The following is a 25,840-nucleotide window of genomic DNA, read 5'->3' as shown; positions in this document are numbered from 1 at the left end:
CTATCTGGGATCCCTATCAGGTAGGACTGATAGAGGAGACAGAGAATATCCAGTGAAGAGGAGCGCATTTCATCAAGGGATCGTTTAACTGTCAAGAGAGCATTACGGAGATGCTAAACAAACTCCACTGGCAGATGTTATGAGATAGATGTTGTGCATCATGGAGAGATTTACTATGAAATTTTGGGACAGCACTTTTCAGGAGGAGTCGGTCAACATATTACTTCCCCACATACATCACACATATTGACCATGAGAAGAAAATTCAAGAAATTAGAGCCAGTACAGAGGCTTATCGACAATCATTCTTCCCATGCACTATTCGCGAGTGGAACAGGGTTGGAGGGACCAGATAGCGGTACTGAAAGTACCCTCCACCACACACCATTGAATGGCTAACAGAGTATAATGTAGATGTAGATATAATGAGTTATTTATTATTTTCAATTAAGAAAATACACATGTGAAATGGTGGCCTAAAGAAATATGAATCTGATATGTAAAATAACAAAAACAAGAAAGGCAAAACAGTTAATTAGAATAATAATGAATGTGTAGATGTTTTGATACGGTATGCTGAAAATGCTCAGACAGCACATTGTTTGCAGCTTATTTTCCAAAGATGGTTTTTCACAAACCATGGATGGATATGGCATGAAAACTTCTGTAAATTATCTAGTACCAAAAGTATTCATTTTTCAAAATTAATTAATGGTGGTGGGGTATTTTCCAAATTTTCAAATTATTACAAAAGTTCATTATATAGTTTTAAATAACATTAACTACATTTCAATTTTTATATAAAACATATTTTTTTACATATCATGGTTTTGAAGATATTCTCTCTGTTTAGTATGCCAAATTAGTTTGGGGGTATATTTTATCCCTTAAAATTGAACTTGGGCAAAAATGACCATATTGCGTTATTTTGACCCCTCTACTTTCCCACCAAGTTTTATGAAAATTGATTATTTACACCTGAGAATATTCCCTTGTTAGACAGAATTTCTCTTTTGTGTGATGAATCGCAGCTTGATCTAAATGTAGAAAAATGTAAGCTAAAGCAGATGAGTAGGAAAAATAATCCTGCAATATTCAAATACAGTACCAATAGTGTGCTGCTTGACACAATCAAATTAATTAAATATCTTGGTGTAACATTGCATAGCAATATGAAATGGAACAAGCATGTAATGTTGGTTGGAGGGAAGGTCATCTTCCATTTATTGGGAGTCTTCTATGAAAGTGTAGCTAATGTTGTTGTTGTGGTCTTCAGTCCTGAGAATGGTTTGATGCAGCTCTCCATGCTACTCTATCCTGTGGAAGCTTCTTCATCTCCCAGTTCCTACTGCAACCTACATCCTTCTGAATCTGCTTAGTGTAGCTAATACATAGATGGAAATGCATATATACCAATAGTGCAATCCATACTTGGGTACTGCTAGAGTGTTTGGGATCCTGTCCAGGTAAGGTTAAATTCATCAGTTCAAAAGTGTGCTGCTAGATTTGTTACCAATAAGTTCAATCAACACACAAGTGTGACAGAGATGTTTCATGAACTCAAATGGGAATCCCTGGAGAAAAGGTGACATTCTTTTTTCTGAACACTACTGAGAAAAATTAGAGAATGGGCATTTATAGCTAACTGCAGAATGATTCCACTGCAACCAACATACATTTCACATACGGATCATGAATACAAGATAAGAGAAATTAGGGCTTGTACAGAGGCAGTCATTTTTCTCTTGCTTCATTTGCAAGTGGGACAGGAAAGGAAATGACTGAAAGTGGTACAAGGTACCATCCACTATATACCGTATGGTGACTTGCAGAGCACGTATGTCGATGTAAGCCCAGAATTTGTTTCCAAGGTGCAGCTGACACACCCTTGATTTAGAGAAATGTGCAGTCTTGTGACCAAAAGAGCAGATGCAATTTTGAAATGTCCCATTTGTTTGTCCACAAAATTCTGTGATGTCAATTAAGTCCTGCTTGTGGTTGTAGCAAGAATGTATACACTCTTAGCAATGTGTGGCATTCGAGAGGCATTATGCTATGTATTGTTCTGCACGGTTACTCAGAAATGTTTATTGGTAGTCCCATAAGAATAACTATCTAACTACACTCTCAAGAAAATTCTGAAATCCAGCCATGGTCCTGGAGTATATACACCACCTTCAGTTTGCTTCAGCCAGCTTGTGCTTATAGTCGCTACAGTATCAAACCAGGAATAGTTGAAAGTCAGTTGTGTAGAAGTCACACAAAAACATCAACACTTTTACATTTCCATAGAAATAAGTGTAATGTATTGGCTTAAATTAAGTCATGCCACATGCAATTCATTTATCATCATCATCATCATCATCATCATCATCAAAAATTTCCAGCTCCAGGCTGGGTCTTTTTGCCACCTAGTCCTGTTTTCCCCATCTTTCTTTGTTCAATTTGGTCCAGTCCTCGCCTCTTTTTTCAACGCACCACTTCACACCTTTCAATCACTAATTCCTTGGTCTTCCTCTTGCTCATTTGCTTTGCATCTCCATTTCATGTATCTTACTAGGAAAGTTCCCATACCATCTTAGATTTGTTATTTCTGTCCTATTTCTGACGAACTTCATTTCACGTGTCTGTAGAATAGAGGTAACAAGAAGAGATACAATATCAGTCACAAAAACACCAATATTCCAGCTATCTATTTAACTCCACAACCTCGTATGAGCTCTTCGTGAACTGTGTGCATACTTGCTAAATGGCAACACTTGCTACAAAACTAGAAATGTCTGCACAAGAAATCAATACCTATTCTCAGGAATGCACTTTCGGATTATCGAAATTTTCTGTACTACAAGAAATAACTTGGTTGCCTGAAGGTTCACCTTCCAGCAATTTCATATATACACTATGAGAAAATGACCACTTCCTCACTTCCTCAGAGGGCACCCAACTTCTTCCCACAAGGGCTGCCATTTTTGCAAGTTCCAATTCTGATTCATGAAATTATTTAACATTTAGCCCCATTCTGTCAATCAGCCTTAACAACAGAATTCAAGCATTCCCATTAGCTGTTTCCTGCTCCCACTGATAGAATTTTTTGCAAGGTGCGGCTTTCTGCCAGGATTTAGAGAAATTTCTTTGCATTAGCTACTGGAAAACAACTGCCATCATGAGAAGTCACAAGCTTTAAGCCAGCCTAATAGGTGCTGATCACAACCCATTTAAAAGGATTATGGAAGCACTGGCCTATCATCACCAGTCTACATAAGTCACTGTTTTCCAGATCCAGAGACCGGCTCTATCTTCCAGAAAGCGAACAGAAGAACTGATGGATGTGGCCGGGAACTGATATGTTACACAGCCCCTCCCTTTTTCAGTGACAGATGAAATTACTCCTAACCAGGATAATGAAACCCTTAGGCCAATAAATTTATGTAATATGCTGGAGCAATGGGTGGCTGGTTGGTGTCTGCAGAAGTCACATATACACACTTCTCGAAAAATAGGACTGAAGAACAGAAACTTGGTGTGCAGTTGTATATTACATACATTATATGTCCAAATACTATAACATCATAGAATAATTTATGAAAAAAGGGCTAATCAAAAAATTGATTGCACAGAAGAATAATAAAATTTACAATGATTCATCAAAACCGTCATCTCTAACAGCAAAAGAAAATGGCACACAAATCTGTGTTTTATTGCTGACCTCCATATACTTCTGCTTGAACTATCAAAAACGTTGCTAATGAATTAATGCAAATGGGCAAGTTTGAAAAATAAAATTATTTGTTTAAAGTGAAAATGAAAGTAAAATGGCAGCACTTTATGATAGTACAATACTTCACTAACTAACAAAAACATCAAACAAAATAAAATTGTACTGCATTTCTAAATCAAAACAGAGACTTGAATAAAGGAAAATAAGTAGGCCAAATACAGGATGACAATTATGGAGCTATATGAAATAAAATTGTTATAACTTCTGAGTGGTCTGCATCAGAATGTTCAAACTGCACATTAGATGCAAGGCATGATGGGAATTGGTATGCGCATGCGCATGGTTTAGTTTAGTAACGAAACCCACTTTCATTTGGATGGGTTTGTCAGTAAGCAAAATTGGGGCATTTGGGGGAATGAGAATCAGCATTTCATGATCAAGAAGTCTCTTCACCCTCAACAGGTGACCATGTGATGTGCAGTGTCCAGTCACTAAATGATCAGTGCGATATTCCCTCGTGGCACGGTGCTTGAAGGTTTTGGAAGATGATTTCATGCCCATTATCCACAGACACATTGATCTTGACAGGTTGTGTTTCATGCAAGACAGAGCTTGACCCCATCAAAGCAGGAGAGTGTTTGATGTGCTGGAGGAGCACTTTGAGGACCGCATTCTGGCTCTGGAGTACCTAGAGGCCAATGGCAAGGGCCTCGATTGGCCACCATATTCTCCGGATATGAACACATGCGATCTCTTTTTTGTGGACATATATTAAAGACAAGATGTACATCAATAATCCCAAATCCATCGCTGAGCTGAAAACAGCCATTTAGGAGGTCATCAACAGCATCAATGTTCTGACACTGAGCAGGTCAGCAGAATTTCACTATTCATCTGCGCCACATCATCGCCAATGATGGCAGGCATATCGAAAATGTCGTAACCTAAATCCAAATATCTGTAATGAGGTTTACATGTTGAATAAAGTGCGAGCATACCGTAATTTGTAACTAATTTATGTTTCTTTTCATATAGTTCAATAATTGTTAATCTGTATTTGGAGGCAGCCAACTCTAAATAAAAAAAAATTAAACTCTGTTTCAAGCCAAATTAAATTACCATCTCAAATGTATGACAGAATGCTAAAAAACAGTGCCTTGAAACTTTTTATTCTGTTCTCGATATCGGTTGAGGTATTATTTGCAGTTAGAGGGCTTTGAATTGTAGTGTGTAACATGACAGTGTGTAACATAACTATGGCGATGCATGAGACACCTTCAGAAAACTGAAAGCATGAATTTCAAGAGTTTGTTCACACAAGCAGTACCCTCTTCGTCAGCATGATGGTGCCAGACCACACATGAGCACTGCAACATCTGCAACAATCCTGCGCCTTGGGTTCACCGACATCAGTCGTCTTCCATACAGTCCCGACTTGGCTCCATCCAAATGTTTCTAAAACTCAAAGAACACTTTCAAAGGTGGGGTTGTGGCTCTGTCAACAGAATCAAACATTTTACAGTGACGATAACAACAAATTGCTCTCTCTTTGTGAGAATGTGTTTGTTACCGAGATAACTGTGTTGATAAATTTGTAGACATAAAGAATAAAAGTGTAGAATGCTTATGAAGTTTATTATATTTAAACAACTTTAAGAGTTTTCACATTAAAAACTTTGAAGCATTTTTTTTGCAATGCCATCGTATAATTAAGTAAGAAATAAATCATTATAGCATAATAATTTTTGTCTTTATGTTTAATAAAATAAGTAAGTATTGTCTAAACCACACAAAATTAAAGAGCAATCCCATGCATTAGTCAATGTAAATACATGTAAATAATCAATGTATCAGCTTGATTAAAGAAAATAATGCTCTCATTCATATCATTCACTAAGCACATCATCAGCATAAATATATAGCCATCAGTAGGCCACCAAAACCACACACACAAACAGCATTGCAGAGATAGTTCGGACAGTGCAATGTCTGCTGTAGAGAAGGTTGGAAAGTCTGCTGGTGAGGGTTCAGACTATCAAGACTATCATCCTTGGGTATCTTCACTCAATGCAGCACCAACATGTATTTTGTTTTAATCCATGCTGTGTAACCACTTTTGACCATGAATTCTGCCTTATGTATTGTCCAGGTGGCAGCTACACAAAATATCGAGCTAGTTGTATTGGCATTCATAGTTGGATGTGTTGTCAGTTGCTATCAGTAGCCTCACACTGCTGGAAGTGTTGACTTTATAAAGTTTGCTTTTCATCTCTCTGTCCCTTCCATTAATGGGAAATTATTGATCTCATTCTCTAAATTTTTAAATTTCTGTTTCATGCTTGTCTTATTGCTTCAAAAGTTTTCATTGGTGCTGTCCACCCTTAAAAACTGATTAAAAGTTTACTCCTTAATAATCTTTAGTTCATCTCTCGATTTGAGAGAATCTCTCTGTTCTGTTTTACAATGTATAATCTTAGAAACCAGAGGCAAGACAGAATTTAATTATTGCATTGACAACTGTCTAATTCCAATGACCACCTTGCAGAAATGATGAAATTTTGAAACATAGACATCTTTTCCATCTAATTATTCTAAATGTATTGTTTTAGCTTCCGCATAGAGAGAGAGAGAGAGAGAGAGAGAGAGAGAGAGAGAGAGAGAGAGAGAGATCTCATTTCTGAAGGTTCTTATTATCAGGAACAACCAGTGCTCCTGGGACAACTTATTGTGTTACAACAGTTTCAAAAGCATATTTCATGTCTTTGCCTTCATTTTGTTCTCATGTTTAAATTTCTATGTCATCCTACTGATCAAAACTCTGTTTCTGTGGATGATCAGTATCTAAGCTTTATGGATATCAGTAGCAAATGATTTATAGCATATGTACAAAAACAGCAACAGTTATAATTCTTGACACACAATACAATAATACATTCGTCAGAATATGTTGTTGATTAGCATATAATAAGTGTTTGTGTAAATGGTTAGCTGCTATTTACATCTTTTTCTTTTTAATTTTATTTATTTATTTATTTGAAAGTACTTTTTATTCTGCATGTATCTGTGGTATTCTTCTAACATCTACATCTGTATTCAGCAAGCCACCGTACAGTTTGTGGCAGAGAATACTTTGTGTACCATGTCACTTCCCCCTTCATGTTCCAGTCATGTATGGTTCACAGGAGTAACAATTCGTGGTAAGCTTCTATGTAGGCTCAAAATTCTGTAATTTTATCTTTATGGTCTTTTTGTGAGATATAGAGGAAGCAAGATATTGGTTGACTGTTCTAGAAATGTAGCTTCCTAGAACTTTTATCATTAGACCATAACGTGATACAGAATGCTGCTCTTGCAGCATCTGCTACTGGAGTTGGGTGAGCATCTTCATGATGCTTTTGCGCTTACTAAATGAACCTGTAACGAAATGTGCTGCTCATCTTTGGATCTAGTCTATTTCCTCTATCAGTCCTATCTGTCCTATCTGGTACAGGTCCCAGATTGACTTGCACAATCAAAGTATTGGTCAAAAAAGTGCTTTTTAAGCTACTTCTTTTGTTGATGTACTACGTTTCTTGAGGATTATTCCAATGAATCTCAGTCTGGCATCTGCCTTACTCACAATTAACTTTATGTGGTCGTTCCACTTCAAACTGCTTGGTACCCATACTCCTAGATATTTAATAGAACTAACTATATCTATATATTTTATGGAAGTAACTGCTTCCAGTAATTTTTCTGCTATCTGTAATCATACAGTAAAGGGTTTTTCTGTCTATGTATGTAGTATGTTACATTTGTTTATGTTGGGGGTCAGTTGCCACTGTCTGCACCAAGCGTTGATCCTATGCAGACCTTCCTACATTTCGCTACAATTTTCTAGTGTCAGGACTTCTCTGTATACGACCATATTATCTGTGATAAGCCTCATGTAACTTGCAACATTGTCTGCTTAGGCCATATACATATATTTTGAAAAGTAATTGTCTTACTTTTACGTCTCTGTTCACAATAACATGTTTTGTTCTGTTTGCTAGAAACTCTTCAGTTCAGTCAGATAGTTAATCTGATATTCCATACACTTCATACTTTTTTCATTAGGCAACAGTTTGGAACTGTACTGAATGTCTTTCAGAAGTCAAGGAATACAGCATCTACCTGTGTCTAATGCTTACTGTTTCTTGTGGACAAACTTGTAGAAAGGTTTTCGTAAAATGAATTTCTTAAACTGAAACTTAAGCTTCACCTTACGAAGAGTAGTAACTACAGTGAGCATTACATTGGCTAATTTTAATCCTGTGTATTCCTCTCTTCTAAAATCTCACTTGCTCATACAGAAGATGGTCTAGATTCATCTTTTTTCTTCTATATTTTCCATTTTGAACTACGCAAGTTGTTCAGCACATCCTTCTGCTCATCATCTGGAAGCTGCCTTAGTACATTATGCAGCAGAAAGTGAAATGCATATTCTTATTCAGTTCTGGTTCCTTCCTTTTCCAGTTCCTGGATACCTAATTGACTTTCCACCATCTCTCTTGTTTCACTCTCCCCTCAAAAGCCTATGGAAATAGAGTAATATGGAATCTTCCAGAGACTTATTCAAAGATGACCCCTCTAAGTGATAAACCATGGGATTCAGTGATGTGCAGCCACTGTTACCTGCAGTGATTCCAGTCCATGCAAGGTTGCCAGGAGAAATGCTCCTTTCATACATTCTTGAAGATTCTGTGACACCAAACAGTCGTGACCAGAATCCACATTCATCTGGCAATGTGCAGCAGGTGAGAGGAATTATGTTGTGTATTGGTCCACGGATTTATTCAGAAATGCTTATTGGCAGACCTGTTAAACCTCTGAATCGCAACATTATCAAATCATCTGAATATAGATTGCCAGCTCTGCTTTTAGCCATGAGGAAGGGCTAAACTTCTCAATAATCTAGTGTCAACAATTACCCTCAGGAAAATTCCAAGATATGAACAGTGGGCTGAAATACGTACACCGCTTACAGTTCATATATCATCTCCCACTGACTCCAAGGTACTTCCCCTGATAATCTCCACACAAACAAAACAGGGATGTTGTTGTTGTTGTTGTGGTCTTCAGTCCTGAGACTGGTTTGATGCAGCTCTCCATGCTACTCTATCCTGTGCAAGCTTTTTCATCTCCCAGTACCTACTGCAACCTACATCCTTCTGAATCTGCTTAGTGTATTCATCTCTTGGTCTCCCTCTACGATTTTTACCCTCCACGCTGCCCTCCAATACTAAATTGGTGATCCCTTGATGCCTCAGAACATGTCCTACCAACCGATCCCTTCTTCTGGTCAAGTTGTGCCACAAACTTCTCTTCTCCCCAATCCTATTCAATACTTCCTCATTAGTTATGTGATCTACCCATCTAATCTTCAGCATTCTTCTGTAGCACCACATTTCGAAAGCTTCTATTCTCTTCTTGTCCAAACTATTTATCGTCCATGTTTCACTTCCATACATGGCTACATTCCATACGAATACTTTCAGAAATGACTTCCTGACACTTAAATCAATACTGGATGTTAACAAATTTCTCTTCTTCAGAAACGCTTTCCTTGCCATTGCCAGCCTACATTTTATATCCTCTCTACTTCGACCATCATCAGTTATTTTGCTCCCCAAATAGCAAAACTCCTTTACTACTTTAAGTGCCTCATTTCCTAATCTAATTCCCGCAGCATCACCCGACTTCATTAGACTACATTCCATTATCCTTGTTTTGCTTTTGTTGATGTTCATCTTATATCCTCCTTTCAAGACACTGTCCATTCCATTCAACTGCTCTTCCAAGTCCTTTGCTGTCTCTGACAGAATTACAATGTCATCGGCGAACCTCAAAGTTTTTATTTCTTCTCCATGAATTTTAATACCTACTCCGAATTTTTCTTTTGTTTCCTTTACTGCTTGCTCAATATACAGATTGAATAACATCGGGGAGAGGCTACAACCCTGTCTCACTCCCTTCCCAACCACTGCTTCCCTTTCATGTCCCTCGACTCTTATAACTGCCATCTGGTTTCTGTACAAATTGTAAATAGCCTTTCGCTCCCTGTATTTTACCCCTGCCACCCTTAGAAAACAGGGATACAAAGTTAATTGGGGAAAACTCACACAAAAACGTAAATTTTCAAAGGCATGTATATAATGTATTAACTTGAATTAAACCTCACCAAATACGCCTTGTCACCCTAACAACACCATTCAGATAGCTACTTGGCTCCACCTCCTAATTTGAGGTATCTGCATGCGGAGGATATGCACACTCGCTAAATGATAAAACTCGGCTACAAAACCTGAAGTGACTCAAGCAGAAATCTATGACTGTTCAAGGCTGAAATACAACGTATTCCAATTTTTGGATACCTCAGGCCAGGTCATCTCAATGGAGGAAGAATCTTTGTATTGTAAGCAAACTTCAGTCTGAAGTAAAGTTAAAATAACTTCAACCTAGCAGAGTGGAATGAGATATGCAATGGTTAGGTGGTGTATTTCGCTTTCTCCCTGCCACTGTTCCTCCAACTGACACATGGTTGTCTCAGCAGAAATGCCACAGAGCATAAGGAGACACATGAAATATTATTTACTTATCTCACAATATACAGTTTTGAAATCATTTAATTTGGTGTACAGGAGACATGTCCAGATTTACAATGAAATATTTTTATAAGAGCAATACAGAAGTTTTACATTATTTTACATACACTGCTGTGATACAGCAACTTTATATGCAATATAGTTTTCAATGTCTACACAAAAGTTACAATTTCTTTGTTCAAACAGCACAGTTTTTTGCAGTAACTCCACTAGTGGGCCTCCTTAGCTATTTCAGTTCTCCAGATTTCCATATGCCTTGCTGTGCAGCAGAACAACATCCCTTTCCCTTTATGCTAGGGAGAGCACTGTATATTTTGAAGTTATGTCTTTGCTGGGTGCTATAGAACTACCTTAAGCTTGCTCAGGGTGTCAAAGTGATTTAGTGCTTCACAGCATTGTTACGTTTTAACATTTACTTCCTGGCCACACGCATCAGCTCATCCTGTACACTAATGTGGACTCCTGGACTAGTATTCAGGAACTGGGGACTTTTGTTCAGCCTGGAAGGAAATGATGAACCACCCTTCAAGATCCTCTCTGCTTTCCATATTGCAAGAAATAACTTGGTCGATCCTGAAGAATCACCTGTTCCCAATTTCAGAAATTCGATACAAAAATGTCACCTCTGTACCAGAAGACACAGGACTTCTACACCTACACCTAGACCCTTAAGGACTGCTGACTAACTTCAGATTTTGCAAGATCCATGAAATTAAAAAACATTTAGACCTTTCAGCCAGTCATTTTCAGTAAACAAATTTAGGCTTTCCCATTGGCCATTTCCTGCTCTTGCTAATAGCACTCTCTGTATGGTGTTACTTCCTACCAGGAAACTTTTTTCCAGTGGGTATTGAAAAACACAAGCAGCCATGGAATATCACAAGCCCTTATGTCAGCCGAGTCATCTCCAATCACAACCCATGTAAAAAGATTGTGGAAAGGGTGGTTCATCATTTCCTTCCAGGCTGAACAAAAGCTACTGTCAGATCTGCTCATATGTTTAGACTGGGGGAAGTCGGGAGGACTGAGCTAAATGAAAGAGAGCAAGTTAAGTGCTAATTAGGGTTATTAGGGTTCTTTTTGTAACTGGATAAAATATACAATTTGAACTGTATTTGCTCTCATTATTGTAGTAAAAACACCGATAATGTTCATATCGACATCCAGTAGCAAATTATTGACAACAGCTGAATAAAGTTAACTTCTGATCTATTATAAAGTAGTGATTCAGTGAGATTAGTAGGCAATAGAACGGTAACTACAGATGACATAAATAGCTTGGCAGGTTTTGCAGTCATTAAGATAAAAAAAAAGCATAGGTATGCATGTTGACTATATTTCCTAAGAAATGTGTTGAATAAATTATTTTTCAAGGATTCACAGGGTTCTTCAGAAATTCTGAGATGATAATGTGAGAGTGTGGGGTTTTTGATCCCCCCCCCCCCCCAATCTCGCCCCCTCCCCCCTCTCCCCTCCCCCAGTCTATCCCCCCCCCCTCCCACCATCTCACCCCTCCCGTCATTGTTGTAATTTCAAGTACCTGTAATATTGCTACTCTAAAATACACATTACCATCATTGGCATATTCTGTAAAGATGTTCAGCATACATAATTACTGAGCTTTCTCAACAAATTAAAAGCAAATCAGTTCCAAACCCAAATGTTAGTTTTAACACTGCAGGCTTTACAGGACAAGATTTTATTGGAAGTTTTGTGCCCTTGCCTTCTGTGACCTTTGAACTGACTTAACCATATAGGGGATTCCAAACCATGGTGCCATTTGGCATTTTTTTCATTCACAAATCAATGCCAGAGGCGAAAGACATAAGTAACAGAAAAAAAATCTGAGAACAGACAGAGGACTCAACCCCAAACGATTGGATTTTTACTCTGACACCCACTAAGACATGCCAACAGGTAATATATTTACAAATAACTTTCACCATGGAAGTTAAGAGTTATTACTTGCACTTTTCTTGAAACCTAATCTTTACACGATTTCGTGTGAAAATATTTCACAATTTATTAGAGGCTACAAAGCCTTGTGACATTTCCTCTGTTTGCTGTTTTAGTGGGACAGTTGTTTTTCAGTCTTCATTAGTAAAGATTAACTAACACCTGGGTATATTATATAACTGGATGCTGCACACCATTTTCTTTTAATTTTTGCCTCATTCAGTTTAGTCGGTGTTTTGTGAAGTACTACATTTGTGAGTGTTCCTCTTAGTTTCGATGTTGAGTGCATTGTTGGCATTGAAAAAGTCACTACAGAATAGATCACTGTGGAATCACTAACATGATTATTAATTGTTCTGATCCATGCTGGCAAGATATATACTTGCAGACTTCACATGAACTTCTCAGAACTTCCTGATGTTTGTATAAATCAAGAGTTACTTTCAAATATTGCACTTTACGGCACTCATTACCATTCCCAAAAGTCTGAAAAGTTTTATGGCAACAATTGCTAAGAAATCCACTACATGATTTTTCAGTATTTTAAATTCTTATCAGTATAATCCTCCTAACACATTTTGTCCTTTTCACTCATTCTATTTTTATATTAAATTCATTGACAATCTATTATATTTTGTTAGTTGCGATGTCCATAGCTGTATAGCAAAAATATCAGAGAATGTATAAAATTTTCTTTTGTTCCAGAATTCCATCACATATTAATTGCAGTACAGACTATGGCACGACAACGTAAACCTTTATCAGTAGAAAGTACACACCAGAAGCCTGGCAAAAAGAAAGCAGCGGAAGACAACTCCAAGAAGTCTAGGGGCATGCCATTTGTTTGGAAAGCTGTTACAGTTGTTTGTTTAGCAGTTGCTGGTTGTATTGGTTACATGGGCTATCTTGAGACTCGTGTAAATACTCCATATGATGACACGAAAGTATGTTGAAGTTTCCTAATTAATTTGTTTCATTTCCATCAGAATCTGTTTTTCTTATACTTGTGTCGTTGCATGCCACTAAACCATAAAATTCTGTGTTCCAGATTGTTGCCAAGTCTGGTCTTGAGGTTCCAGATAGATATTGGGGTTCATACCGCCCAGGAGTTTATTTTGGGATGAAGACAAGAGATCCACATTCTTTAGTTACAGGTCTGATGTGGTACCTTCCACACATGTTAAGGCCAGATGGCAGTGGTATAAGGTACACTTTCTCCAGTGACATTATTTACTATACAGTTGGTTAAGTCACTACAATTATGTATTATCTTGCAATAAAAGTAAGTTTGATACCAAGTTCACACAAAAATACTAAATGCAGAAAAAACACTCAGCTTGTACTAGCTCAGAAAGTTGGTAATAAAAGTTGAAAATCAGAGAACAGAATTATTTTCTCAGGGATGTAGTCAAAACAGAAAGAAAAATAGTGGTGGGGATGGTTAGTTACACCCTCTCACAGATAAATTTAACACATGAGATGGTGTATGGTAAGACACTGAATTTTAATAATACAAAATTGCTTTTTGTTGGATATTTGTTGTACATTTAGTAAATATGAACTGATTATGTGTCATATATTTCTGTATTTACGGTTGAAACTTGCCATATGTGACTTATTTGCTGCTGCAACATGTAACATACCTCATCAAGTGTTATCAAAATGTGCAGGTCAAATTTATCCATGTTGTTGTTGTGGTCTTCAGTCCTGAGACTGGTTTGATGCAGCTCTCCATGCTACTCTGTCAAGTGCAAGCTTCTTCATCTCCCAGTACCTACCGCAACCTACATCCTTCTGAATCTGCTTAGTGTATTCATCTCTTGGTCTCCCTCTACAATTTTTACCCACCACATTGCCCTCCAATACTAAATAGGTGATACCTTGATGCCTCAGAACATGTCCTACCAACCTGTCCCTTCCTCTTGTCAAGTTGTGCCACAAATGCCTCTTTTCCCCAATTCTATTCAGTACCTCCTCATTAGTTACATGATCTACCCATCTAATTGTCAGCATTCTTATGTTGCACCACATTTCAAAAGCTTCTATTCTCTTCTTGTTCAAACTAGTTATCATCGTTGTTTCACTTCCATACATGGCTACACTCCATACAAATACTTTCAGAAACGACATCCTGACACCTAAGTCTATACTCGATGTTAACAAATTTCTCTTCTTCAGAAATGCTTTCCTTGCCATTGCCAGTCTACATTTTATATCCTCTCTACTTCGATCATCATCAGTTATTTTGCTCCCCAAATAGCAAAACTCCTTTACTACTTTAAGTGTCTCATTTCCTAATCTAATTCCCTCAGCATCACCCAACTAAATTTGACTACATTCCATTATCCTCGTTTTGCTTTTACTGATGTTCATCTTATATTCTCCTTTCAAGTGCTCTTCCAATTCCCTTGGTGTCTCTGACAGGATTACAATGTCATCGGCGAACCTCAAATTTTTATTTCTTCTCCATGGATTTTAATACCTACTCCAAATTTTTCTTTTGTTTCCTTTACTGCTTGCTCAATATACAGATTGAATAACATCGGGAAGAGGCTACAACCCTGTTTCACTCCCTTCCCAACCACTGCTTCCCTTTTATGTCCCTCAACTCTCATAAGTGTCAGCTGGTTTCTGTAAAAATTGTAAATAGTCTTTTGCTCCATGTATTTTACCCCTGCCACCTTCAGAATTTGAAACAGAGTATTCCAGTAGACCATTTCTCATTGTGGCTGGAGTGGAAGGTGGGAATTTATAAGAGGCCTAAGACAGGTATTGGAAGAAACATAAGAAGGTTAAGTAAGATAGTGGCAGTGCGGAACATGTAGGTGGCTGTAGGACACATAATGAGGCAGGGGTTAAGGTATAGTGTTGCTGAGAGAAACCAAGAAAAATAGTGCAGTGTGAGGATGAGGACCTGCAATAAGAGAAGGAGGTAGGCCAAGGAATATATGGATAAGTTACAGAAGAGTAGGTAAATGACAAGGCTGTGAGAGACTGATGTGGGAGCAGAAGAATGGTATGGGGGTGGGAATATGAAACTGCAGAGGGAGGTAATCTGTGTATATTCATTCATTTAGTCACTCACACATTCATCTTGTTCCATAGATCCCATAAAGAAGAACTGTCAGGGATGCGGTATGGACCAAGGTATACATTAACAAAAATGACAGAGACTTAATCTGTATACTGTATTAACAATAAAATACCACTGTACTGCTTAATGCTGTTGGTGCTTATGCCACCAACATTTAATTGAGTAAATTATAAAAGAAGCTACTACTTCCTCAAATTGTATTGTATAGCTGCTGTTTGTCTGCTGTTGGTAGCTTATTATTTATTTTCTACAATTGTATTTTTCAAAGATAGTATTTCATTACATATGTTAATACCCTAATTGTATTTATAGCACCTTACTGCTTGTTATGCAGCTTTGCAATGAACACTACTAGTTACCATGTAGCTAATGGGACTTATCAATCTCTGAGTCTAGATGTTTGGATGTTTGGAAAAAGTTCAGCCTGTGTATGTTTGTGTTCACAGAACTTGAAAAGTAATGTCAATTGACTTGAAATTTTGACACAGTATTGCATTTGGATATGCACTTGTTTTTATTTACCTGTTTTTCAGTAAATATGGTATATAAATAAATACAGGGTGTGTCCTGAAAGTAATACATCACATTTTTTTGTGATGTAACTATATGTCGCAGAGTGTTGAACCAGTTGGGGATGGTGAGGGAGACCCTTAGCATTTCAGCAGTAGGTCTCTCAATTGCTTCCACCATCTTGGAGGGTTAGGACAGCTTCTTCTGTGAATCTCTATGTAGTGGTCACATCGAACTTCAGATGGAGAAGACTTTGGAGCAACACTGTGTGATAAAATTTTGCATGTAGCTCAAGAAGACACTGCTGGAAGCTTTTGGAATGGTTAACGAAGCATTCAGGGATGATTGCTATTCCAGATCACAGTTGAACAAGTGGCACAAAGTGTTTAGAGAAGATCAGGAAAAGTTCGCTGACAAGGTCCATGCAGGACAGACAACCATGCGACTTAAGTGCGCCAGTCACTGAATTCAGTCTGTCAAATGGTGTTAATTTGATGTCAGAGTTATTTGACTTTCTGAAAACGATTCTTCATGAGGTTGTATCAGAAGCCTTGTCCATGCAGAAGATTTGCGTAGGACTTGTGCCCAGAGTTTTGACCAACGTGCAAGAGTGGCACCGAGTGGAAGTGTGTGAAGAACTCAAGCAACTCCGTGAAGATGATCCCAATTTCCTTGAGAATGTGAACATTGCATTTGTACCCCCTGATCTGTGCATCAGTGCTCAATTTTACAAGACAGTGCACTAGAGACTGAATCACAGGGTCACATGTGTCTGAAAGGAGTTCTGTGTTTCGGGAAAACTGCACTATGACAACATGCAGGCACATACCAACTTTGTTCTCATGGACTACCTGAGCTATACCGGTCTGACAATGGTGCCACAGCCGCCCTACAGTTCCAACCTGGCCAAGGCAGATTTTTTTTTGCTGAAACGGGACTTCAGATGAAAGCATCTCGAGTTGGTTGACAGTGTGCAAACTACATAGGACTGCAGAAAGCTTACTATGTACGGAAATTGTGCTAGCAAAAATATATTGATGCAGAAGGGTCATACTTCAAAGAATTGGAAGTTTTTGAACCTATCTGAGCAATAAATTAAAAAAAAATGTGACAAACTACTTTTGAACAAATCCATTATGTAATATATATACAGGGTTATTACAAATGATTGAAGCGATTTCACAGCTCTACAATAACTTTATTATTTGAGATATTTTCACAATGCTTTGCACACACATACAAAAACTCAAAAAGTTTTTTTAGGCATTCACAAATGTTCGATATGTGCCCCTTTAGTGATTCGGCAGACATCAAGCCAATAATCAAGTTCCTCCCACACTCGGCGCAGCATGGCCCCATCAATGAGTTCGAAAGCATCGTTGATGTGAGCTCGCAGTTCTGGCACGTTTCTTGGTAGAGGAAGCTAAACACTGAATCTTTCACATAACCCCAGAGAAAGAAATCGCATGGGGTTAAGTCGGGAGAGCGTGGATGCCATGACATGAATTGCTGATCATGATCTCCACCACGACCGATCCATCGGTTTTCCAGTCTCCTGTTTAAGAAATGTCGAACATCATGATGGAAGTGCGGTGGAGCACCATCCTGTTGAAAGATGAAGTCGGCGCTGTCAGTCTCCAGTTGTGGCATGAGCCAATTTTCCTGTGTGTCCAGATACACGTGTCCTGTAACGTTTTTTTCGCAGAAGAAAAAGGGGCCATAAACTTTAAACCATGAGATTGCACAAAACACGTTAACTTTTGGCAAATTGTGAATTTGCTGCACGAATGCGTGAGGATTCTCTACCGCCCAGATTCGCACATTGTGTCTGTTCCCTTCACCATTAAGAAAAAATGTTGCTTCATCACTGAAAACAAGTTTCGCACTGAACGCATCCTCTTCCATGAGCTGTTGCAACCGCGCCGAAAATTCAAAGCGTTTGACTTTGTCATCGGGTGTCAGGGCTTGTAGCAATTGTAAACGGTAAGGCTTCTGCTTTAGCGTTTTCTGTAAGATTTTCCAAACCGTCGGCTGTGGTACGTTTAGCTCCCTGCTTGCTTTATTCGTCGACTTCCGCAGGCTACACGTGAAACTTGTCCGCACGCGTTCAACCATTTCTTCGCTCACTGCAGGCCGACCCGTTGATTTCCCCTTACAGAGGCATGAAGCTTTAAACTGCGCATACCATCGCCGAATGGAGTTAGCAGTTGGTGGATCTTTGTCGAACTTCGTCCTGAAGTGTCGTTGCACTGTTATGACTGACTGATGTGAGTGCATTTCAAGCACGACATACGCTTTCTCGGCTCCTGTCGCCATTTTGTCTCACTGCGCTCTCGAGCGCTCTGGCAGCAGAAACCTGAAGTGCGGCTTCAGCCGAACAAAACTTTATGAGTTTTTCTACGTATCTGTAGTGTGTCGTGACCATATGTCAATGAATGGAGCTACAGTGAATTTATGAAATCGCTTCAATCATTTGTAATAGCCCTGTTTACTTCAAATTTTTACATGATATTCTGATGAATGTTCACTCAGACATAGACTTTATATACAGGGTGATCATTAATAAAACTGACAGACTGCAGGGACGGGTTACTGACTGGACATGGAGGAAAAAATGTCCTAAGAACATGTGTTCTGAAATGCACCGTTGCCATGGTAGAAGGCACTGACAAATGACTGTTCCTCTGACCACGTGCCATGTGTTCCTTGTATGTTGCAGGCTGTGTGATTGATGCATCTTACTGTAAGCAGCAGAATGGTCTAGTATCATGTCAGGAACAAGCGAAGGTGGTTTTTGTGTATGGCCAAGCCAAAGGAAACAGTCAAGAGGCAGCACGGCTATATCACAACAAATACCCTCACAGACACCAATCACATCACGCAACATTCCAGTCCTTTTTGGACATTTGTGTGATCATGGGTCCTTTCAGGCAGACAAACATGTAGGGTGAAAATGGACTGTGTATGCACCAGATATATGGTACTATGGGCTACAGGATAATTGAGACAAACCCTGATACAAGCTCGAAATCTGGTGTACGCCCAGTCCAAAACCTCCGTGCCTATTTACCCATGATTACACAGATGCCCAAAAATGGATAGAAATGTATGATGTGGTTGATGTTAGGACTTTTGATATTTTTAAAAATTTCTGGAATCCGAGATACTGATATTTAAAAAAATACCGTTATCGATATATCAACTGAAGAAATATTGACGTACTGACCCCTAAAAATATCAGCTGCACATTTTAAATATACTGCCAGTTTTAGAGCTGTATAACTAATTATTGATTTCCCCCCCCCCCCCCCTCCCCCCCGCCCACCAATGTCAGCGACCTAGAAGCCGTAGTGTAAAAATTGTGCAGTGAAGGTGCACAGTGGCGATTATGTCAGCATTTACCCTCACACGTCTGCGCCCACTGCAAAGACCAATCTTGTCATTTAGATTTTTGTTCATCATTTTCAGCAACTGTTTTTGAAGAATACCGATGCAAAGAAATAGCACCTTAGTTGTGTTAAAATTGTTTTTTAATGCAACTGGTGTACTATTTCTTCACATTGGAAATCTTGTTATTCCATTCACGCCGCCACTCCCCAGTGCAGTTGGACTTCTTCTTTTGTGCCCCATATACCTACTTCACACAGTCAAAAAGAAAGATTAGACATGATAAAACTCAAAAAAAGTAAGACTCCTTCAAACAGTGAATTTATTTTATATTATATTTTTGTCACAATTTTCGGTAAATATTTGAAGTTGTTCTTTTGGATGTGGAACATAGTGATATCAAATTTTTACCAGTTTTGAGTCTGTATACACCAGCTGCTGCCTCCATCTTCACCCAAAGGTGTCCAGCATGGCTTCCATCCCAACGGTTGGTGTGCTGCTAATTCCGCCTGTTATTGCTAAGAAGGCCAGTCTCTGCTCCTTAGCTGCAACCTGCTGTTCGACCTTCTTCCACCACACTACGGCCCCGTAGGAAATCCTCAGTATAACCACCGTAGTGTATAACCAGTGCTTACCTCTAGGGCTTAGGCCCCAGTTTTTGTCACCAGCCCTTCTGGTACTCTCTAGAGTACCTTTCACCTTGTAGCAGATGCTCTTAATGTGAGGGGCCATGTTAGTTTCTAATCTAAGGTTACCCCTAGATATTTCACTATCCCCTTCACAGGTAGTTTCATTGAAGAGCTTTAGATTCCAACTTGAATGTTGGATATGCCTCTTCATGAATGGCACCACAACAGTCTTCTTAGGATTAACCCTTAGATCCTGTTTAATGCACCAGTCTTGCACAATGTCCAATGCACCTTGTGTCATATTTCTAAATGTGTCAGTAAATTTGCCAAGTATTAGTATGACAAGGTCATCTATATATCCTTGGCAAAAACATTGTCTGGAATTTAGTTTCTCAATGAGTTCATTCACCACTAGGTTCCACAATAAAGGAGACAAAACTCCTCCGTGTGGACAACCTCTAGTGGTGTTAATTACCATCCTTTCATTGATCATGGTAGCCTCTACCTTCCTTCCACTAAGCATGGCACTAGTCCACTTACATATAGTGGTGCCTAGGTCATGAACCTCTGCTGCCCTAACCATGGAATCGAAGGTTGCATTACTGAAGACCCCCTTGATGTCCAGGAAGATGCAGGGTGCTATTTCTTGAAAGTGAAGTGCTTTCTTCACCCTCCCAGCGAGTTGATGGAGAGCTGTCTCACATGATTTACCTGGTTGATATGCATGTTGGTTTGAGTTTAGAGGGGTCCCTAATTAGCCTCCTCTCCCCAACATATACATTAACCAGTTTTTCCAATGTTTTAAGAATGGAGGAGGACAGACTGATAGGTCCCATATCCTTGGCCTTGGTATGATTACTTCTCCCTGGCTTTGGAATAAAGACAACCTTCACTGCCCTCCAGGCATTGAGAATGATTCCTACTGCTAGGCTAACCCTGAATAACCTGCATATGATTCTTAAGAGATTCTCTCCTGCCTGTTGCGGGAGAGCTGGATTAGTTGGTACTGTAGTGAGAATTCTGTGAAGTCTGCTCTCCACTTCCTCACAGAATGCCTTCCAGGATACCTCCATTGCTTGTCTAATTGCAAGGTTGTAGTTGACAAGAGCCTCATGATATTTTTCCCATTGTCCTTTATGTCTCGCAAAGTTAAACAGTCTCCGTACCTGTTTTCTTTGCGTTTCCAAGTTATTGTTCCACCAAGGTACACTCATATTTGTGCACTTCGTGATGATTGTGCAGTTGTCGTGGTATGAGGTCACTATGGCAGAGGTAACAGCCTCTGCTACTTCCTCAAACTCTACTGGATTTCTTATCGAGGTTTTAATTTCTGATAAGTTTAAGTCAAGGTCTCTCCTATATGTCTCCCAGTCTGTTTTCCTGGGATTCCTATAGGCAGTGGTCTGTCTGATTCCCACTTCAACCTTGAATTTAGTATATATGTGGCCCGATGAGGATGGCTCTAACGCCACATAACATTGTAGCTGCCCGTCATCATGGAAACAAAGGTTATGTCAATTACTTCTTCCCTTCTGCTATTCCTAAATGTAGGTTCATTGTCTCTATTCAGGACCTTCAAGTTGTTAGGCAAGAGAAATTCAAGAAGGTACTCACATCTACTTTTGGTTTCCTTGCTGCCCCACACTGGGTTGTGGGCATTGGCATCATATCCAACCAACAGTTGATCGCCTTGCTGATGGCAAGCTTCTGTCAGTCTCCTCACCTCCAAAGGAGGAGGAGAGCTGTCTTTGTAAGGAAGGTATGCTGAAGCCAAAACAATTTCCCTCGTGATACCTTCCTCATGTTGCTGCATCCTGATAGTTACTAGGTCCCTGGAACAGAAATCCATCATTGATATGAAAGGAATTCCATTTCTCAATGGATGCATGTTCTGGAGTTTCTTAGATTTCTAGCATAAATCAGCTTACTTCCAGTGCCACCGAGGCCCAATACGTCCCCTTTATATAAGTAGGTTTCTTGTATCAGGGCCACGTCCACTTTCTGTCTCCCAGGCAGCAGCTCAGGGCAGCAGTGGCCCCTTTACTGTGGTGCAGATTAATCTGCAGCACCTCCAGTCTCTTGCTGCCATAATTGCCTATGAGGTCTTTGATTACCCTAAAAACAATTTCTCTCACGTCGCCTTCTTGCTGCCATAATTGCCTATGAGGTCTTTGATTACCCTAAAAACAATTTCTCTCACGTCGCCTTCAGAGACTTCTCTCCAACCTCCACCACCAGGGTTCGTTCTTCCAGTCCAACCTTCTGGTTGATTACTCTCCAGTCCTCTGTCGAGACTTTTGGGTCCTGAATTTCTATTTTCTCGAACAGAGTCTTTGGAGAGACATCCTTAAGGGTCTTTGGTACCCACATTGATATCTTTACAGTCTTAGGAAGCTCCGCTGCCGTCTTGACCAGCAGCTTCACATCATCCCAGGGGAATATCATGGGCACCTTGTCCTTCAGCCATTCCACCATGTGCATCCACTCACAGACAAAAATGAGGGCACCACAATCTAGATAGACTCTCCCGAAGTTGTGTCCTGAACCAGCATCCCCTCCAATCTTTTCATAGAGGGCCATCTATATGAGTTCCTCCTACTGCGAGGTGATGGCTACCAGTGGATAACCTTCCTGGATAACTGCCATCTTAAAAACCTATTTTTTTGCCTTGGCTTTATCTGGGCTCACTTATCCAGGGAGAAGGGAGTCTTCGATTCCTCCCTTATCCTCTTGTTACCTGTCTTCGACATTGTGGGGGTCTGCATATCCCCTTCAATGTGAGACAGTTTTTTCTTAGGGGTATTGGGCTCAAGCCCTTTTAATTCCCTCTGCTTGTGGTTGGGAAGCTGTTCTTTTCCTTCCTTTTCTCTCTGTTCCCTGAGAAGTTTCCTCCTCTGGGCCCCAGACAAGGCTTTAATCTTGATGTGGTTCAAATTCTCATTTACAGTTCCCGCTTCTAGCTCAGGTCTAGACCCTGATTCAGTAGTGGGAGGGCATTCCATTGGTCTGGACCCTGATGTTTCGCTGTCTGAGGTCTCAGTTTGCCCCTCAGTTTGTTTTAATTAATTTTCTTTTGTTGTGTCCATCTTGGTCCCACATGATTTGGGGATCTACACAGTTCACACCATAGGTCACCTGGTATCTCTGAGGCTCTGTTTGCGACACATCTTCCCATGTGCCACGCACCTCTCGGCACGGATTGCATCACACCTTGGGTTTGGAAGGAAATTGGGTAAGGACTAGGAGTGGTTAAGGAAGACAGGATGTTGTGGGACACTTTTAGTCTGATCCATCAACGAAGGCCTTCCTGGCCAATTGAAGCAACCAAAAATCATCAAGGAAGAGACTTAAAATCTGTCTGCAAGATGGATGATTATCTACTTCAAACAGTATTCTTACCACTCACTCAAAACTGCGTATGAATCTTTGTGGGAGTAAGACAAAGTTGTAGCTATGAATAACTTATAGGGCCATTCTGCTATCATCTGAGCTGTCTCAACTGTGCTCAGATTTATACATTTTATTAATATACACGTCATCAGCAAAATAATAGTTTTTGAAATGCCATTTAAAGTCACTGGAAGGTCATTTCTGTTGGTTAAGAACAAAACTGGTCCCAGTACTGATCATTGTACCCCTGTGACACTCCACATCTTACATTCCCCCATTCTGATGTTAGTTTCATGCTTGTGACACAATCTGTTAGTGAAATGCTCTGCTTTCTATTATGAAGTTAAGACTCTATCCGTGCAAGAGGTATGCCATTTTTGCCATAATACTTCAGATTGTCAAATATAATTTTGTGATCCATGTTGTTGTTGTTGTTGTGGTCTTCAGTCCTGAGACTGGTTTGATGCAGCTCTCCATGCTACTCTATCCTGTGCAAGCTTCTTCATCTTCCAGTACCTACTGCAACCTACATCCTTCTGAATCTGCTTAGTGTATTCATCTCTTGGTCTCCCTCTACGATTTTTACCCTCCACGCTGCCCTCCAATACTAAATTGGTGATCCCTCGATGTCTCAGAACATGTCCTACCAACCGATCCCTTCTCTCCCCAATTCTGTTCAATACCTCCTCATTAGTTATGTGATCTACCCATCTAATCTTCAGCATTCTTCTGTAGCACCACATTTCGAAAGCTTCTATTCTCTTTTTGTCTAAACTATTTATCGTCCACGTTTCACTTCCATACATGGCTACACTCCATACAAATACTTTCAGAAACGACATCCTGACATTTAAATCTATACTCGATGTTAACAAATTTTTCTTCTTCAGAAACGCATTCCTTCCCATTGCCAGTATACATTTTTTCCTCTCTACTTCGGCCATCATCAGTTATTTTGCTCCCCAAATAGCAAAACTCCTTTACTACTTTAAGTGTCTCATTTCCTAATCTAATTCCCTCAGCATCACCCGACTTAATTCGACTACATTCCATTATCCTCATTTGGCTTTTGTTGATGTTCATCTTATACCCTCTTTTCAAGACACTGTCCATTCCGTTCAACTGCTCTTCCAAGTCCTTTGCTGTCTCTGACAGAATTACAATGCCATCGGCGAACCTCAAAAGTTTTTATTTCTTCTCCATGGATTTTAATACCTACTCCGAACATTTCTTTTGTTTCCGTTATTGCTTGCTTAATATACAGATTGAATAACATCGGGGATAGGCTACAACCCTGTCTCACTCCCTTCCCAACCACTGCTTCCCTTTCATACCCCTCGTCTCTTATAACTGCCATCTGCTTTCTGTACAAATTGTAAATAACCTTTCGCTCTCTGTATTTCACCCCTGCCACCTTCAGAATTTGAAAGAGATCCATGTACATCCATGAAAAAAAGTTAAGCATATAACTGTTGTCATATCTTGAAATGAGATAGATATCTTATATTGTATTTTTTTGATAATACAGAATATTATACATAGGAAAACTATATTATATGTTTTCATTGAACCAATTAGGAAATGAAAAAGGAACATTATTTGAAAAAGCAAAAAAGTTACAATGCTCACAACATCAGAAAGCATAAATTGTGTGTTCAGTGCACTGTTCAGTAATGTATAGGTTCTCCATGAACCCTCAGGCACACTTGAATGTGACGTGGCAAGCTCAGTACCAACTCATTGTAGGCCTCTTGAGACATTTGTCACTCTTCAATGGCAGCATTCCTGAGAGCTTCAATCATTAATGGAGGATGTTGATGACGAGAAATCACCCTTTTCAGCAAGCTCTCTGCATGCTTATGCAATTCATATCCAGTGAGCATGCTGGCCAATCTAGTCTCTGGATCCCACGTCCAGTCAGATACCAAAACACGCTGTGAGCAGGATGAGGAGTGGTATTATCATCCTGTAGATTGAACCCTTCCCCTACTGACTGCAAAACTGCTGTCTATGGATTAGAGAATGTTTTCATACACTGCAGCAGTCATGTGGCATTCAAATGGAGTGAGTGGTGTGCAGCAGCCATACATGATTCCTACCCATAATATGACTGAGCCACCGGATTGTTGATGATGTTCCACAGTCATTGAGGGATGACTGAAGTTCTCCTGTTTGCCTCCATATGTGAACAGAGTTGTTGTCAGGGTGCAAGCCTATTCGCACTTCACCTGTGAATGTGGTTTGGGTCCATTGGTATCTTGTCCAATGTTCATGTGCTCTAGCCCATCTGTTTTGTCCTGCCTACTCATCGAATATGGGTGCCTAGGAAACCTGCTTTCTCGGATCGCTAGACAACAGTTCAAGCAAATTGTATTAATGAATTTGTAATACAGTAAGGTAAATGGCTATACTTCACTTTGAGAATTTGCAATGGCATGTTCCAAGCAATGGGCACAGACAATACAAGAAAATCTCTTCAATATACACAACTCCTAATACAAATGAAACAATACAAAGTCGCTGCTGTGGA

General features: G+C 39.5%; 1 protein-coding gene across 4 annotated transcripts in view; it reads left to right on the top strand.

Moving 5' to 3' along the window:
• The window catches only part of LOC126414100 (mannosyl-oligosaccharide glucosidase), a 413,842-nt gene that overhangs the window by 375,983 nt on the left and 12,019 nt on the right, over nt 1–25,840 (top strand). For all 4 annotated transcript variants that reach the window (XM_050083320.1, XM_050083321.1, XM_050083317.1 and 1 more), the window contains 2 exons: nt 13,006–13,244; nt 13,349–13,506. In XM_050083320.1, the coding sequence (XP_049939277.1) occupies nt 13,038–13,244; nt 13,349–13,506 (365 nt within the window). In that variant the 5' untranslated portion in view covers nt 13,006–13,037. The remainder of the gene's footprint in view (nt 1–13,005; nt 13,245–13,348; nt 13,507–25,840) is intronic.

This window comes from Schistocerca serialis, chromosome 1 (assembly GCF_023864345.2).
Source record: "Schistocerca serialis cubense isolate TAMUIC-IGC-003099 chromosome 1, iqSchSeri2.2, whole genome shotgun sequence".
NCBI lineage: Eukaryota > Metazoa > Arthropoda > Insecta > Orthoptera > Acrididae > Schistocerca > Schistocerca serialis.
Note: the sequence above shows the minus strand (reverse complement) of the source record. Positions and strands in the feature narration are given on the sequence as shown.